General features: G+C 38.4%; 1 protein-coding gene across 1 annotated transcript in view; it reads left to right on the top strand.

Moving 5' to 3' along the window:
- PRKD1 (protein kinase D1) overlaps positions 1 to 14,446 on the top strand; it is a 352,693-nt gene extending 338,247 nt beyond the window's left edge. Inside the window, exons 18-19 of the mRNA XM_010843418.1 lie at positions 12,569 to 12,654; positions 13,460 to 14,446. Coding sequence (XP_010841720.1) covers positions 12,569 to 12,654; positions 13,460 to 13,678 — 305 coding nt within the window. The 3' untranslated portion in view covers positions 13,679 to 14,446. The remainder of the gene's footprint in view (positions 1 to 12,568; positions 12,655 to 13,459) is intronic.
- Positions 14,447 to 14,684: the final 238 nt, after the last annotated feature.

Genomic DNA, 14,684 nt, shown 5'->3' with positions numbered 1-14,684 from the left:
AGAATGATGACAAACCTGCAATGATAGGAAAGCCTCTGTTAGAGTAAAAATGCATTTCCATCATCAGATTGAATTGATGTGTTCAATTAGAGACACACGGTAAATTTGAGGAAGGTTAGTAATAGACCATGACGATCACCAGATAAATTACTATTTTTTCCTTCTGAGTTTTGATATTCCTTTATATGCCATTAGGGAGGCAAGCAGGCAGTAATCAACACAGAGGCAACCTCGGAAATTGTCTCACAACGAGCTCACGACCCCTGCAGACAGGGATCATTTTCTGTGCTCGCAGGTGAAGCCTGAAGAAGCACCTATTCTCAACTCACCTGCTGTGTTGTCACTGCTCAGCTTCAGAGTCACATGGTTAGTTGGTGTAATCAAGAATTAAGATCAGACATAAAGCCTTGACATATGTGATAAGGAAGAAAAGAAAGGAAATGTCCTCGCATTAATCCTATAACTTGTCTTTAATTCAAAATTATCAACCTGTTATGGTGCGCCCGTGACACAGGTTTTTTCCACTGTGTGATCTGACAGTCTCAATGGTAATATTTCTTCTGCATCTTTCCCCTGATAAGCACAGCTATAGTTTATTCTTCCATTTGGTCTCAGTCCTCTGCTGACATTTATGTTCAGTCCAGAATATATGGCATCCCAAGGCATAGAATGGCTATAATAATATACCACTAAATTTATCCAAGCATCTAAATTTTATTTTAAAAGCATTTTTTTTTTTTTGCCATTCAGTGTGGTAAATTCAAATAAAATTGTTCACAAGTGTGTTTTTCCCCCAGAAATTGGAGATGAAAAATACAGCCAGTACAAACACAAAGCAAAGCTAAATAAAAGCCTAGCGCCATTACCACATGGTATGTTTTCAAAATCCAACAGCGTTCCAGAACGCTAAGCACTTAAGTTGGAAGTAGCACTTTGCCATGAAAAGGAACCAGCTGTAGGTCCCTCTTTCACTACATATTGTTCAAAACAAAAAATAACCCCATTGAAAATAAGCCTCGGGTAGATGAGACCAAGAAATCCAATGGTATGAGAAACAAAAGAAAGACAATTGTCATTTAAAAATTAAACTGTGTTTGTAACAGTTTATGAGGCTTGCAGATCCAGCAAGCCTACTGAATATTAATGAATAGATTGATTTGTCAACATATTAGCACCACTGTCAGACGTAACAGCATGGAGGAGATGCGAGGGGACAAGGCAGTGAACTACTTAAAACTGCCTGACTGGGTACAACGAGCTTCTATCCTGATTGATCAACTAAAGTAAAGGATGTGGGTCAGGACTTCCACTGGGTGTTAACACTTTAAACAACCTCTATTAGATATTCTGGAATTACTTGTGTTTAATTTTCTTTAAAAACAGTCTGCTTTTTGTTCACTAATAAGAAACTTAAAAATTTTGAGCCAAAGGTATACAATGGCTTAAATAATATCTGCTTAGTAGACTGCATTTTTAAATATATGTATGTTTATATAATATAATTTTACATAGTGTATATATATATATTATTTATAAACATATTTCAAATTCCAAATTAATATCTTAAAAGGTGTCCTACCAGGAAAGGAACCATTTGATAACAAATAAAATATAATTAATGAGCTTTTTCTCTAACAAATGATAATTTGTAGAGAGAAACTGACCTGAAGAAGTTTTAGCAAGAACATTGGCTTTATAAATGCTCAAAATTGACTGTTTATTATGATCCAAATTGAAATGTTTTCTATGTATCCCAATCATAAAAATAAAATGTCAGTTCTGAATGTATAATACATCCTGGTTGAATTGAAATGTGACATCTAAATATATGTGGAGGTATCAGGATATAGGAACAAGAAATGTTAAATCTTCTGTAAGTTTGCTTTCTTTCACCATAACAATAATATTTCAAAATATAGAATGTTAAAAATCTTACCTTAACCCTATACTCCACAGTACCAATACACTGAGCAGTTATACAGAATACTCCTAAGTTGCTACAGTAATAGAAAATACACAGTTGTATGAGGAGCCCTACTTTTTTTTCAGTTTGAACCTAGCACAGTGAACAAAATGTCTCTGGGTTTTTATCCACTGGTAGAAACAAGCCCAGTCCTTTCTCTAAATAAAAGCTCTTCTCAGAGGTTTGAAAACAGCCATCGTGTCAGTCCAATCTTCTCTTCTCCTGGGCAGTCAGTTTTTCCTTGAACCACCTGTTTTACATCGGTCCAAACACTCCCCTCTTTGTGTTCTTTTTAAATCAAAACTCAAAACTGATCTGACTCAAGGTTTAATGAGCCTGAAGTAACATGAATTCACCATTCCTTTATTATAAAGAACTCATTTCTTTTAGCAGGGCTTAAAATAACACTTGATTTATGGATTAAATGTAGAATCATGTTGAGTTTACTGTGCCTTTAGAATTCTGGATTTTTTCTTGTAAATATTGATAAGCCACATTCTTCAATTCTGTACATAGCCTGGGTTGTTTTTAAATTTCTTTTGTGGGGTGCATGTGTGCTCAGTTATGTCTGACTCTTTGTGACCCCATGGACTGTAGCCCACCAGGCTCCTCTGTCCATGGGATTCTCCAGGTAAGAATACTGGGGTAGGTTGCCATTGCCTTCTCCAAAGAGTCTTGCTGACACAGAGATTAAACCTATGTCTCTGGCATCTCCTGCATTAGCAGGTTGATTCTTTACCACTAGTGCCACCTGGGAAGCCCTCTTTTGTGGGGGCAGGAAGCTAAATAGAGGACTCTGTTTCATTTGTCTCTGTTAAACTTTATCTTGACAATACATCTGTATATGTATATAGTTATTTTAGAACTTATTTGTGTAATCCAACTTATTTACTCTTCCTGTCAGCATCCTCTGAGTAGAAGCTATCCTAAAACCTTTCCGTTACCTTCAGTATGTCTTCATTCCAGAATTCTGAACAAGATGGGATTGAGGACAGATACTTTTGTCTATTTATATAGCCATCTATTCCAGGGCACTTTGGGCAATATTAAACTGTTAACTGGCTACTTTTAGTGTTATTCAAAACACTGGTGTTTTCGTTATTCAAAATGCGGTGTGAGGATCCACCTGGGACTCTTAGGTTCCAACCCAGACTTATCTAATCAGAATTTCAGTATAAGATCCCTGGATTGTTCATATGCATGTAAAAGTCCAGGAAGCACTGCTTCAGCACCGTCTTTCTCAGCCAGAAAGAAATGTGAAAAGTGTTAGTCGCTAAGTTGTGTCTGACTCTTCCGCAACCCCATAACTGTAGCCCGCCAGACTGCTTTGTCCATGAAATTCTCCAGGCAAGAATGCTGGAGTGGGCAGGCATCCCCTTCTTCATGGGATCTTCCTGACACAGGGATCGAGCCCAGGTCTTCTGCATTGCAGACAGATTCTTTACCATCTGAACCACGTATTAGAAACCTTAGCTGCCTGGTGAGAAACCTGTATGCAGATCAAGAAGCAACAGTTAGATTGAGACATGGAACAACAAACTGGTTCAAACTGGAAAGGAGTATGTCAAGGCTATATATTGTCATTCTGTTTATTTAACTCATATGCAGAGTACATCATGCAAAATGCTGGGCTGGATGAAGCTAAAACTGGAGTCAAAATTGCGGGGAGAAATATCAGTAACCTCAGAAATGCAGATGATACTACCCTTATGGCAGAAAGCAAAGAGGAACTAAAGAGCCTCTTGATGAGGGTGAAAGAAAAGAGTGACAAAGCTGGCTTAAGACCCCAACATTCAGAAAACTAAGATCATAGCATTTGATCCCATCACTTCCTGGCAAATCAATGGAGAAGCAATGAAAACAGTGAGAGACTTTATTTTCTTGGGCTCCCAAATCACTGCAGATGGTGACTGCAGCCATGAAATTAAAAGAGGCTTGCTCTTTGGGAAAAAAGCTATGACAAACATAGACAACAAGTTAAAAAGCAGAGATATCACTTTGCCAACAAAGGTCTATACAGTCACAGCTACGGTTGTTCCAGTGGTCATGTATGGATGTGAGAGTTGGACCATAAAGAAGGCTGAGTGCGGAAGAATCGATGCTTTTGAACTGTTGTGTTGGAGAACACTCTTGAGAGTTCCTTGGACAGCAAGGAGATCGAACCAGTCAATCTTAAAGGAAATCAACCCTGAATATCCATTGTAAGTACTGATGCTGAAGCTCCGATACTTTGTACAAGTGATGTGAAAATCTTGGTGCTGGGAAAGATTGAGGGCAAGAGAAGGGGGTGACAGAGGATGAGATGTTTGCATGGGATCATCAACTCAATGGACATGAGTTTGAACAAACTCCAGGAGATAGTGAAGGACAGGGAAGCCTGGCATGCTGCAGTCCATAGAGTCGCAAGAGTTGGATATGACTGAGCAACTGAATGAGGTTCTTCCAAAACTGCTGATACCTGGAAGTTGCTCCTCTGAAGATTTTTTAGTTTGCCTTTGACTTGAGTATCTGCATTTAAAAAAACACCCAAAAGCCAAAAATCTCTTTGAAGTGAAAATGAAAGAAAGAAAAAAAAACCACCTAAAACTTCATTAGAATAATATAAGTATATTTTAATTGAGATTTTTAAATTTAGTATCAATTTGGTATCAGTTTGGGGGCTGCTGTATGCTGCATTTAAACAATTCATGATTTCCAGTATTGTTTTTCTAGTCTTTAGAAGGAAATTAAATTGAATGTGAAGCAAAGGAGTACCCAAGGATGGAGTAACCTTCTACAGAGGAGAGAACTGGGAAAGACCCGGCTTGAGTCTCTAAAGGCCTTGCACTTCATTGGATTGCAATAATTGACTCAGGAACGAGTGAGATGATGATTTCCAGCGGCCTTGTTTGCTGCTGGCAGCCTCTGGTTTCAGCCCCTGAGAGGAGAGTCCCAGTTAGTGTTGCTGGGCAACAGCTTGCTGGGTTGAGAGCTGGAATGTGAAGGGTTGCAAAACGATTTTTTAAATAAACACACAACTTACCATCAGCATGAAGCAAGCCAAAGGGAGAAGTACTGAGCCTACAGGATGACAGGCAGTGAAGCAGAATGGAAAGGGGGAAAGAAAACAAGGCGCTCAGTGGTGACCAATGATGACTCCAACACAGGAGTGATAGTTTTGATCTGGCTTCTAATTTGAAAAGCTGTACCTCACTAATCTGCAGCTGGACAGAAGACAGTATGGAAAAGCAATTCTTTAAACTGCCTTGTCTGTACAAAACAGGTCAGCCCCAGAGTTTCACAGATAATTTCTTTTGTGTCAAATAAACGCTGTAAAATAAACATGATCTGTATTGCAGATACTCTCAGCGTTGTTCTGATTTTCTGAAGGAAGCCACTGATCCTGTGATCCGTTTGTAGAGATGTGATGTCCTGCCATCCAGGAGTATTTTTAGCCAAAATATACAAACCATATGCACAGAATGCAGATATTAAAACTTAGAGCTGAGAAAATGCAAATTTAAATTTCTAATTAATGTATTCAATCTACCAAATGCTATTTAGCAAGCATTTTCCTAATACATTAAATGATGCGTTTTATTTTAAATATTTATGAAATTGTGCAAAAATGAATATACAATCTGGGCAAGCTTAAAGAAGCTAAAATCTAGTAGGGAAAATGGGGAGACAGGTAGGTACCAAAATGATAAAAGATGGGAAATGCTGGACTTCTGTGGCAGTCCTGGGCCCTGTGGCAGTCCTGGGCCCTTTCACCTCAGAGGGCAGTTCTGTTCAGACCTGGCCCTTTCACCTCAGAGGCCCAGGTTTCATCCCAGGTCAGGGACTAAAATCCCATAGGCCAAACAGCACATTCAAAAAAATTTTTTTTTTGCAAAATGTAAGGTGACTGAGAGGGGTGACCTGAGGGACCTATAATGTCTTTAAAAATATTCAGTTCCGTTCTTTTTCTGGCCTGTTCTCCAAGTTTGGGAGTCCTTTTGGTTTAGCTGTAACATGTGCCACTGTGCCTTCTACGCACTCAGAGCCTGTTGTGACGATATACGTGGTATTTACTTTGAAATGGAGAATGACTGCAATATAGATTCCACAGTTTCAGAGATGATTCTGAATTTTGACACCTGAAGAAAATAGAATCCATACAATTAAGAGTCTGATGGAACATTTCTTTTCATATTAAGGTATGAAGCCCTTCAGCACCTGTGTACACCTTTTAATTTTATTCTTGTTCAAATACACTTGTACACCTGCCAGACAGGCTGCACAGAACTTCAGCTATCCCCACCTCTGCTCAAAGGCCATTCTGGTTAAAAAAAAAAAAAAAGGAATGTTTGATAAATTTTTCAAATTATTTTACAGGACATTAGGAGAAAAATAACTGTGCTAGCCAAGAACTTGTTGTAGCAAAAAAGAAACATTAGGCACCATAAAACAGATTTTCTTTGCTTTTATTTTAATTTATGGGAAACATTAATATAAATTCATGGCTAGAGACATGTTAGAAAACACAAGATGCTATACTTTTGAGAGGAGATTCTTTAAAATAAAAATATGAACCATGCAATTGTTTAAAATTTTCCTGTGAAAAAGGAAAAGACTTCTCACATTGTCCCAATGTCGCTATTTGAGGTGCTCAGAGAGCTTGCTTTTAAGACTATTTATTAGTAATATGGAAGGAAGAGATTGAGTTTAAGGGTGAATCGGAGAACAGAGCTCTCAGGGTAAGAGTAGAAAGGCTAACTCTCAGAGTAAATGGGCAGGTACAATCAGAAAGTAATTCTAGTACTGTCTGAAAAAGTGGATGACATATTTACTGCAAGAGAAGGAGGAACCAGCCACTGATAGGGAGGAGGGCCTCAAATTGATAAAATAAGGGAAAGAGGGTTTAAAAGGAAAAAAAATGTAACTCAAGAGAATGGAGGATTTTCCTGCACATATTTGGCCCCAGACACAACAACAGCTATTCCAAATTACATCTGCTTATTGCCCCGAACTGTGGAGAATCCAGCCCTGTGTAGCAATCAACTTTACCTCATGAAAAGCAGATATTTCAGTATGTGGTGGTGTGTGCGCTCAGTTGCATCTGACTCTGCAGCCCTATGGACTGTAGCCTGCCAGGCTCTCTGTCCATGGGATTCACCAGCAAGAAGACTGGAGTGGTTTGCCATTTCCTACTCGAGAGGTTCAAACTCACATCTCCTCCATTTAGGAGGCAGATTCTTTACCACTGAGCCACCTGGGAAGCCCACTGGAATAGGTACTTTTTGCTGTATCTATGGAAGGAAGTAATAGGTATCAGGAATTTGAGACTTTTCTCTGCTTCCCCAAATATCTCTTTATCATGGGGCTCTATATCTTCCTGGAGCTCCAGGAAACCTGGAGTTTTCTGTTTCCTTCTAACCTTCCGCCTTGGGCGCCAGTATCCTGTTCTGACATGCCAGCCTGTCGATTTTCCTTCTGACTTCCCATTCTGCTGCAGTCCTCTTTGTCACTTCTTATTTCCCACTGCCAAACCATGGTCCCTTCCTCCTTTGCTTTGTTTTTGAAAGAAGTTCTCAGAATGGCTCAATTTTGTATCTGTCTTTCCCATTGTCTCCTTTCTCCCACCCTGCACATCCTTCAGTTTCAGAGGCAAGTCCTATCAAATTCCCTCTGGATCAGAATTCCCAGTCTTGACTTGAGTTTTGGAACTGGAGTTGAGGTCCCATTTGGAATTATTTCCCTGATGTAGGCTCTTTTGGGGGACCGCCATAGCTTCTCCAGTTTTACTAGTCTTTTTACTCCATTACTATTGGCTTCCTTCTCCTCTTAGCTCAGATCTTCACATTTGAGGCTTACACTTAACAGTCCCTGCTGGGAGCTAGTACTTGGGGAGAGGGTGGGGGATAGTGGTGTCACAGAACACTCAATAGCAACTGTAAACAATGATGTTCAGAGCAGGACATACTATATGTTGAAGAAGCTGACAGAGGTGTTCTTAGAGCCATTGTGGATAATTATATTAGTAAATCCTGAATAAATTGGGAGAGATACCAGGATACTTAGAACAGACCAGAGTTTTCTGAATTTCTAAAAGAGGGAAAGAATGGATTTTGTAATCATTCAGGAAGCAGCTTAATAGTTGTTCTTGTCTAAATCCTAGAATGAGTGATGAAAAGTTTGCAAACATTTAGAAAACTCTGGTATTAAGAAGGAAATGACTAAAAACCGGTACTAGTCAATATTAGTATACTTAGAATCTATTACCTTAGAATAATTACATTCTTTTTAAATAGTATTGACAGATTAGTAGAGTGAGTAATACCAAGGACTGATGTTTCTTAACTTTAAGAAAGCATTCGGAAAAAAATCTCCCATGGTAGCCTTTAGAGAAGACAATTGCATATGGACTGAATGAGAGGAAGGAAAACATTGGGAGGAAACATTACTCATTTATCAGTGTGTTCAGATAATTTATAGGCATGGCAGTTGTGAGTTTAATCTGTCATAGAGTCATCAAGTTCTGTGTTTAAGCTTTATCCTGAAAAAAGATTCTTAGTAATTTGATTAATACGTAGCAGACAGGCTTATTCAGTTTGGAAATGGTAGAAAGGTAGAGGATTAGTCCTTTCAATGGCAGAGGATCATATCACATTCAGAATAGTCTTTGAAAGCCAAAATGTTGAACTAAAGTCAGAAAGATAGATTAGAGAGATAGATCTGTCTATATCTGCACATTTGTGTACACAGGAGTGTGGTAGAAACATAACTAAGAAGAATTTAATGTTTATTGTTGGAAAATTTTTTAATTTAATTAGATTTTTACATTATCATCAGTTAATAATGACGAGTTAATGGTATGACGTGGATGCGGCATGCCACAGTATTTAAGAGCACGGGTTTGGAATCCGTTCCCCTGGGTTTCATCTTCAGCTGTTACCTGGAAACTGTCTGACCAAATTTTGTGACCTTTTGAAGTTCCAGTTTTTCCTTTTATATAAAATCGAGGTAAAATAATAACTACTTCTATATGCTTGTTATGAGGACTACCTGAGACTATGAATGTGAAATTTTTTAAAAAAGGAAAAATTTCATCCTAAGCCTTATGAATAATACCTGTGTGTTCATATCAAGTTGGCAGCTAATTGTGAGAAAAATTCTGGCCTATTGTGAACAAGAACAGCTGGTAGACATACAAGTTAGGGTGCACAGAGAAACTGGGGAGGCTGAAGGGCAGCTGAAGGAACTGCCGAGAGCAAGGGTAAAGTGAATCACAGTCCCCAGGACTTGAAGAGCTGTCACGTGGGATAGTCAAGTTCTCCATTGCATCTAAAACATAAATAGGATTAATGTGGGTAAGTTGTAAAAATGACAACTTTGGGCACAACATAGGAGAAAATAATTCTTGTCACTAGTATCATGAAATATTATTGGCATGTGAAATAGTTGGGACCACTGGAGTTAGTCGCTAGGACTCTAACTAGTTACATTTCAGAAATGCTGAAGAAAGCACCTTTTCTTTGAGGAGGGTATTAATAAAGGTCAAAGATTTAGAATGGTGCGTTTTGTCGTTTTGTATGTATGCATATTTTGCCTTTGGAATTGCCTTTGCACTTGGGAGCTTTTCAGAGCTTTATCATTAACTTTTTTATTGCCAGTGTCATTGCCAACAGTAATCCCTTAAGGAAGATTTGGTGAATAAACGGATAAGCAAATGACATACATGTGATGGATGTAGTCAATAAAGAGAATATGTTTAAAACACACACACATACACACACGCACACACACTTTAGAGTCTTTTTAAAAAATGAGCTCAGTGAAAGTATTTTGGAGGGTGCATTTAATGTTGGGTTATGTGAAACTTGATTAATGAAAAGGAAAGGATTTAGGAGTTCCAGAAATAGTGGCCAGTGGAATGGAGCTCTCAAACACTGGTGATGGGCCTATTTTCTCAGCAACATCAAGTTCCCAATATTTAACTAATGTCCAACATTTAATAGTTATTTCTGCTGCCAAGAGCCACAAAATGTATTTGTAAATGAACAGACAGACACACGTGTATAGATACACACATCCTGTCTAATTCTCTCCTTGTGTCCTAAAGTCTTTTCTCTTGGAGGTGCTTGTCACTGGCTTGCTGTGCAAATTCAGGTCAGCTGGGTACTGCAGCTGTAGTCGGACTTGTGATTACATGCTTCACTCAGCAGAGCAATTTTTTCATCTTCATATATTTCATTCCCTTCACACACGTCGAGTTTCTCCTCTGGCAGTACTTCCCTCCCCATTAGGCAGTGTGGTTCACTGTTGGGGCCCATTTGGGCACAAACCAGACTTTTTGTCAAGTTACTGTACTCCTACCTTCCTAATTACAGAATTCAAAGCAGAAGGAGTGAATTAATAACATGTCCTTATCCCCTGTGGCGTCCAGGGTGGTGTAATGTTGCGACATGCTTGCCGGAGCACACGCACTCTCCTTTCTTCCCTTATTCTCCATTTTTTGCTGTGTGACTTCACAGCAGCCAGAATGGAAGGTGTACTTTACTCACCAGTGAGTAAATCATGTGAATGGATGTTTTAAAGCCCAGGCCCGATACACAGTTCACTGAGAGAACTATACTTTCAAAAGCTCTCTGAGAACACATGCTTGGAATTTGAAATTGTACTAAATACTGTGTTTCCTAAGGTATCCTAGCTAAGGCAAGGGTGTAAGGGCATAGACAGCATTTAAATGTGTGTTGTTACATTTACTTTCTCCAGTGAAAAAATTCTTAGCAGTTTCATTCTGCAGTCCTTCCATGCAAGCAAATACTTTGAATATTATTATCAAGAGCTACAATTCTGGATTACCAAAAGCCTGTAGGAATCATTTCTCTTTGCCAGATAACAGAATTCTGATTCATTCTGATAGAATAAAGTTACTTTTATTTTACAGGGACTTCTGTAAATGAAGTGTTTTCACCATTCAGAGTGATGTAGACCAAGCAATTGGGTCAGAGCGCCCTCATTCAGGACTTGCTACTTGAGCAAGTTGGGGAGTGAATTTGCATCTTTGTCAGATACCTATTTAAGGTATTTGGTAGGAAGATCCATCTCTTAAGAAACTTAATGACCAGGATACATTAAGGGAGGGAATGTATTCTTTGGCAAAATGTGAATGTTTCCATTAGTTTGGCAGATTTCACTAAATTCTTTTGGGGAGGAAAATGCTAGTGGAAAGAAAGAAATGGGAAGTTATTATCGGAATGAATGGGAAGCATAAGCTAATGAACTTAATAAAGAGTGAACTGTTAATGTCAGGACCAGCCCAACAATGAACCGCCCCAAGGGAGCGGTGCCATAGCAGAATAAAGAAAAAGAAGAGTCAGAAATAAACTGGGGATCAGGGGGCTGATGCCATTCGCAGGCAAAAGCCCAGATCCTAATCCTTGCATGCCTTTATTGTTAACTTCTGCTTTCTTATTCGTGCTCTAGAGGTATCTGTTCTTTACCATCTCAGATCAGGGATAAAGATATACAATGCACAGTCCTCAATGTCAAACCTTGAGGCCTTTCATGACTTTGTTTAGCCCTTCGGCTAGTGACACCCTTTCTCAGCAAACTCCCTCAAGGCTCTGGTTAGGGGAACAGTCACTAATGGTTTTCCGTCAGTCACATCAGTACTCAAGATCTTGTTTTCAAGGTGTCTTTCCAGGATGTACTTTTTACTGCTCCCAGCCCTTTGCCTGGGAGTGATGAGAAAGTTACTTTTATTTTTCAAAGAGGCCCTGTTAATCATAGTACAGGCCTGTGCATTACATATTCCCTATAGTTAGTGGTATAGGCTGAAAATATAGTTTTTGGAAAGGCGATTGACACATGATACTCTAGGTAAAATGCTCTGTAGACTAGATAACTAGAAGAATCACCTTTTTCCTAAATTACACTGTGTTAAAGTCCCCATCAGAGGCTGAATACAAGGCTGGATGGTTTGTGATTGTAACTTCTTGGAAGAATTGCTGTTAGGTTGCTTCCCTGTCTTCCCTGTGAAACCATGAAGGCTGATAAAATTGTAATTCAGTGGTTAATTTTAAAAGCAAATTGAAAGAGACAAGTGTTTCACCACCAGATCTTTGGGTTTTTAAGTTGATCATGAGTCATGTCTATGTTGTGCTTATTTTCTTCCTTTTAAATGCGATATGCAGATATCTGTCACTTAATTCAAACACTATAAAGCCAATTATGTGTATTCAAACTTTAAACACATTTTATACAAAAATTAGTAAATGCTGTCTCTTGAATATTAGTTATATCCTGCCATTAGTGCAACACCTTTAAATGATATATATTTAAACAAAATTCCAACTTCAGAAAAGTGTATTGAAAACTAAACCAAAAGAATTCACATCATACTCACAAAGACTCATACGCCTTCCTCTACAGTTATTTTCAGATTCATTTTTTTAGGATCCAAAATAAAGTTAAGGCCAAGGTTTTAGAATTCTCAAGAGGATTTTTCTTCAGGTTCTAGTGTCTGTTATCACTGTGTTGCATTTAACTGTGTGAAGGAGCAGATGTGAAATAAACTATAAATAAATTATGCATATGTTTCAGATATATCATCTATTTTTACCAATAATTTTTTTTCAGCCATTGATCTTATCAATAATTTGCTGCAAGTGAAAATGAGAAAGCGCTATAGTGTGGATAAGACCTTGAGTCACCCTTGGCTACAGGTAAAAATTAATCATTGGATATTTTCTCAGTTGAATAAGCTTCTAAATATTTAAAGATCTGGATACTATGTGTTAAAAAATCTTGTATTATATTTTTGAAGTATAATTATATCAGTGTGTTTGCCAAAATTCATGCAACTTCTTAGGATTTAATAGTTTCTAACTGTATCGGGAAAAATTGAATAAAAGATAAACACACCACACACACACACACCACAGCACACACACCCCAAAAACAAAAAACAAGAAGGAAGGGTCATAACATAACTTCAAGAACCAGATTTCAGAAGCATCTGTATGTGTAATCCTGATAAATATCCAAGTAGATGCCCATCTGGTCATGCACTGTACTCGTTTGGGAGCTGCATATTTAAATCCTAGTTAATACTTGTAAAACAAATTTATAGTAGATATAAAGCATATGCATCTGTTTGTTCTCTTCAATTTTTTAAAATATTTTCACATTGAAAATTAAAGTTTAGAAAAACAACCCTCTGAAATACTGAAGGATTATTTGTGGGCTTTGAATTCCAAAGAACACCAACATTCTGCATTGCTTAACTGCAAATATCAACTGCACACCTTCTGATGCATGATATCCTATAAACAATATGCATTTGCAAAGTTTAGGCAAATAAGGTGGCTTCGGTGCTGATGCTGTTACTTCATGGTGCCTGTGGAAAGGCACAGCACGGTTGGAGTGGAAGAGAAGAGGGTAACATGTATGTTGTGGGAACTGGTAAGAAAGAATGCTTTAATGAGTTACAGTCATATCTGGGGTAACACTTTGCAATGTCTTCCTCAGGATTATCAGACCTGGTTAGATTTACGAGAGCTGGAATGCAAAATCGGGGAGCGCTACATCACCCATGAGAGCGATGACTCAAGGTGGGAGCAGTTTGCAGGCGAGCAGGGGCTGCAGTACCCCACACACCTGATTGACCCAAGCGCGGGCCACAGTGACAGTCCTGAGGCCGAAGAAACAGAAATGAAAGCCCTCAGTGAGCGTGTCAGCATCCTCTGAGTTCCATCCCCTATAATCTGTCAAAACACTGTGGAATTAATAAATACATACGGTCAGGTTTAACATTTGCCTTGCAGAACTGCCATTATTTTCTGTCAGATGAGAACAAAGCTGTTAAACTGTTAGCACTGTTGATGTATCTGAGTTGCCAAGACAAATCAACAGAAGCATTTGTATTTTGTGTGACCAACTGTGTTGTATTAACAAAAGTTCCCTGAAACACTAAACTTGTTATTGTGAAGGATTCATGTTATATTTAATGCATTAAACCTGTCTCCACTGTGCCTTTGCAAATTGGTGTTTTTCTTACTGGAGCCTCAATTTGGTAAGAGTCTACAGAACCTGCCCATGAAATAGTTCTGTGCGTCCCATTGTTGTCACTATAAGCAAACTCTTGAAGAGTAGATTATTACCAGTGTTCTATGAACAACTCCAAAACTCACGTGGAAAAAATGAGTGATGGAGGCTGGGGGGATCAGGGGATGAATATGCAATCCTAAGACGCAAGTGCATGGAAAAGTTTTACTGTATATTTTAAAATCCTTTGCCTGCCTGGTGTGCCTCAGTATATTTAAACTCAAGTAAATGGGCCTACATGTGCCTACTACTCTAAAGCCCAAATGCCTTAGAAATGTAACTGCCATTTATAGAACAGGTGTATGTCCCCCTTTCTTACAATACCCTGCTGTATTTTAGGAAATCAGCAGCTAAGCAACCTTTTGCCTTTGTGTATTTTTCAACAATAACAAATAAATATTCTTGTGAAAATCTGTGTCCATCTGACTGAATTATTTTCATGTGTGATTGACGCTAGTGTTTTCAGGCCAAATAGGAGTCACGGTTATCTTATGGCCTAGAACATAGCTTTATCCACTCTGCAGCCACAAAAGTATGATTCCAAAGGTACTGAAACCTTTCTGTCTTGCATGTCATCTAGTTTCCTATAGAAAAGTGAAAAATTACCAAAACCAAACAGTATACTTGGAGACATAAGAGTATTACAGAT

Source organism: Bison bison, unplaced genomic scaffold (assembly GCF_000754665.1).
Source record: "Bison bison bison isolate TAMUID 2011002044 unplaced genomic scaffold, Bison_UMD1.0 scf7180017864181, whole genome shotgun sequence".
Lineage (NCBI taxonomy): Eukaryota > Metazoa > Chordata > Mammalia > Artiodactyla > Bovidae > Bison > Bison bison.
The sequence above is the reverse complement of the archived record's forward strand: the minus strand, read 5'-3'. Positions and strand labels throughout refer to the sequence as shown.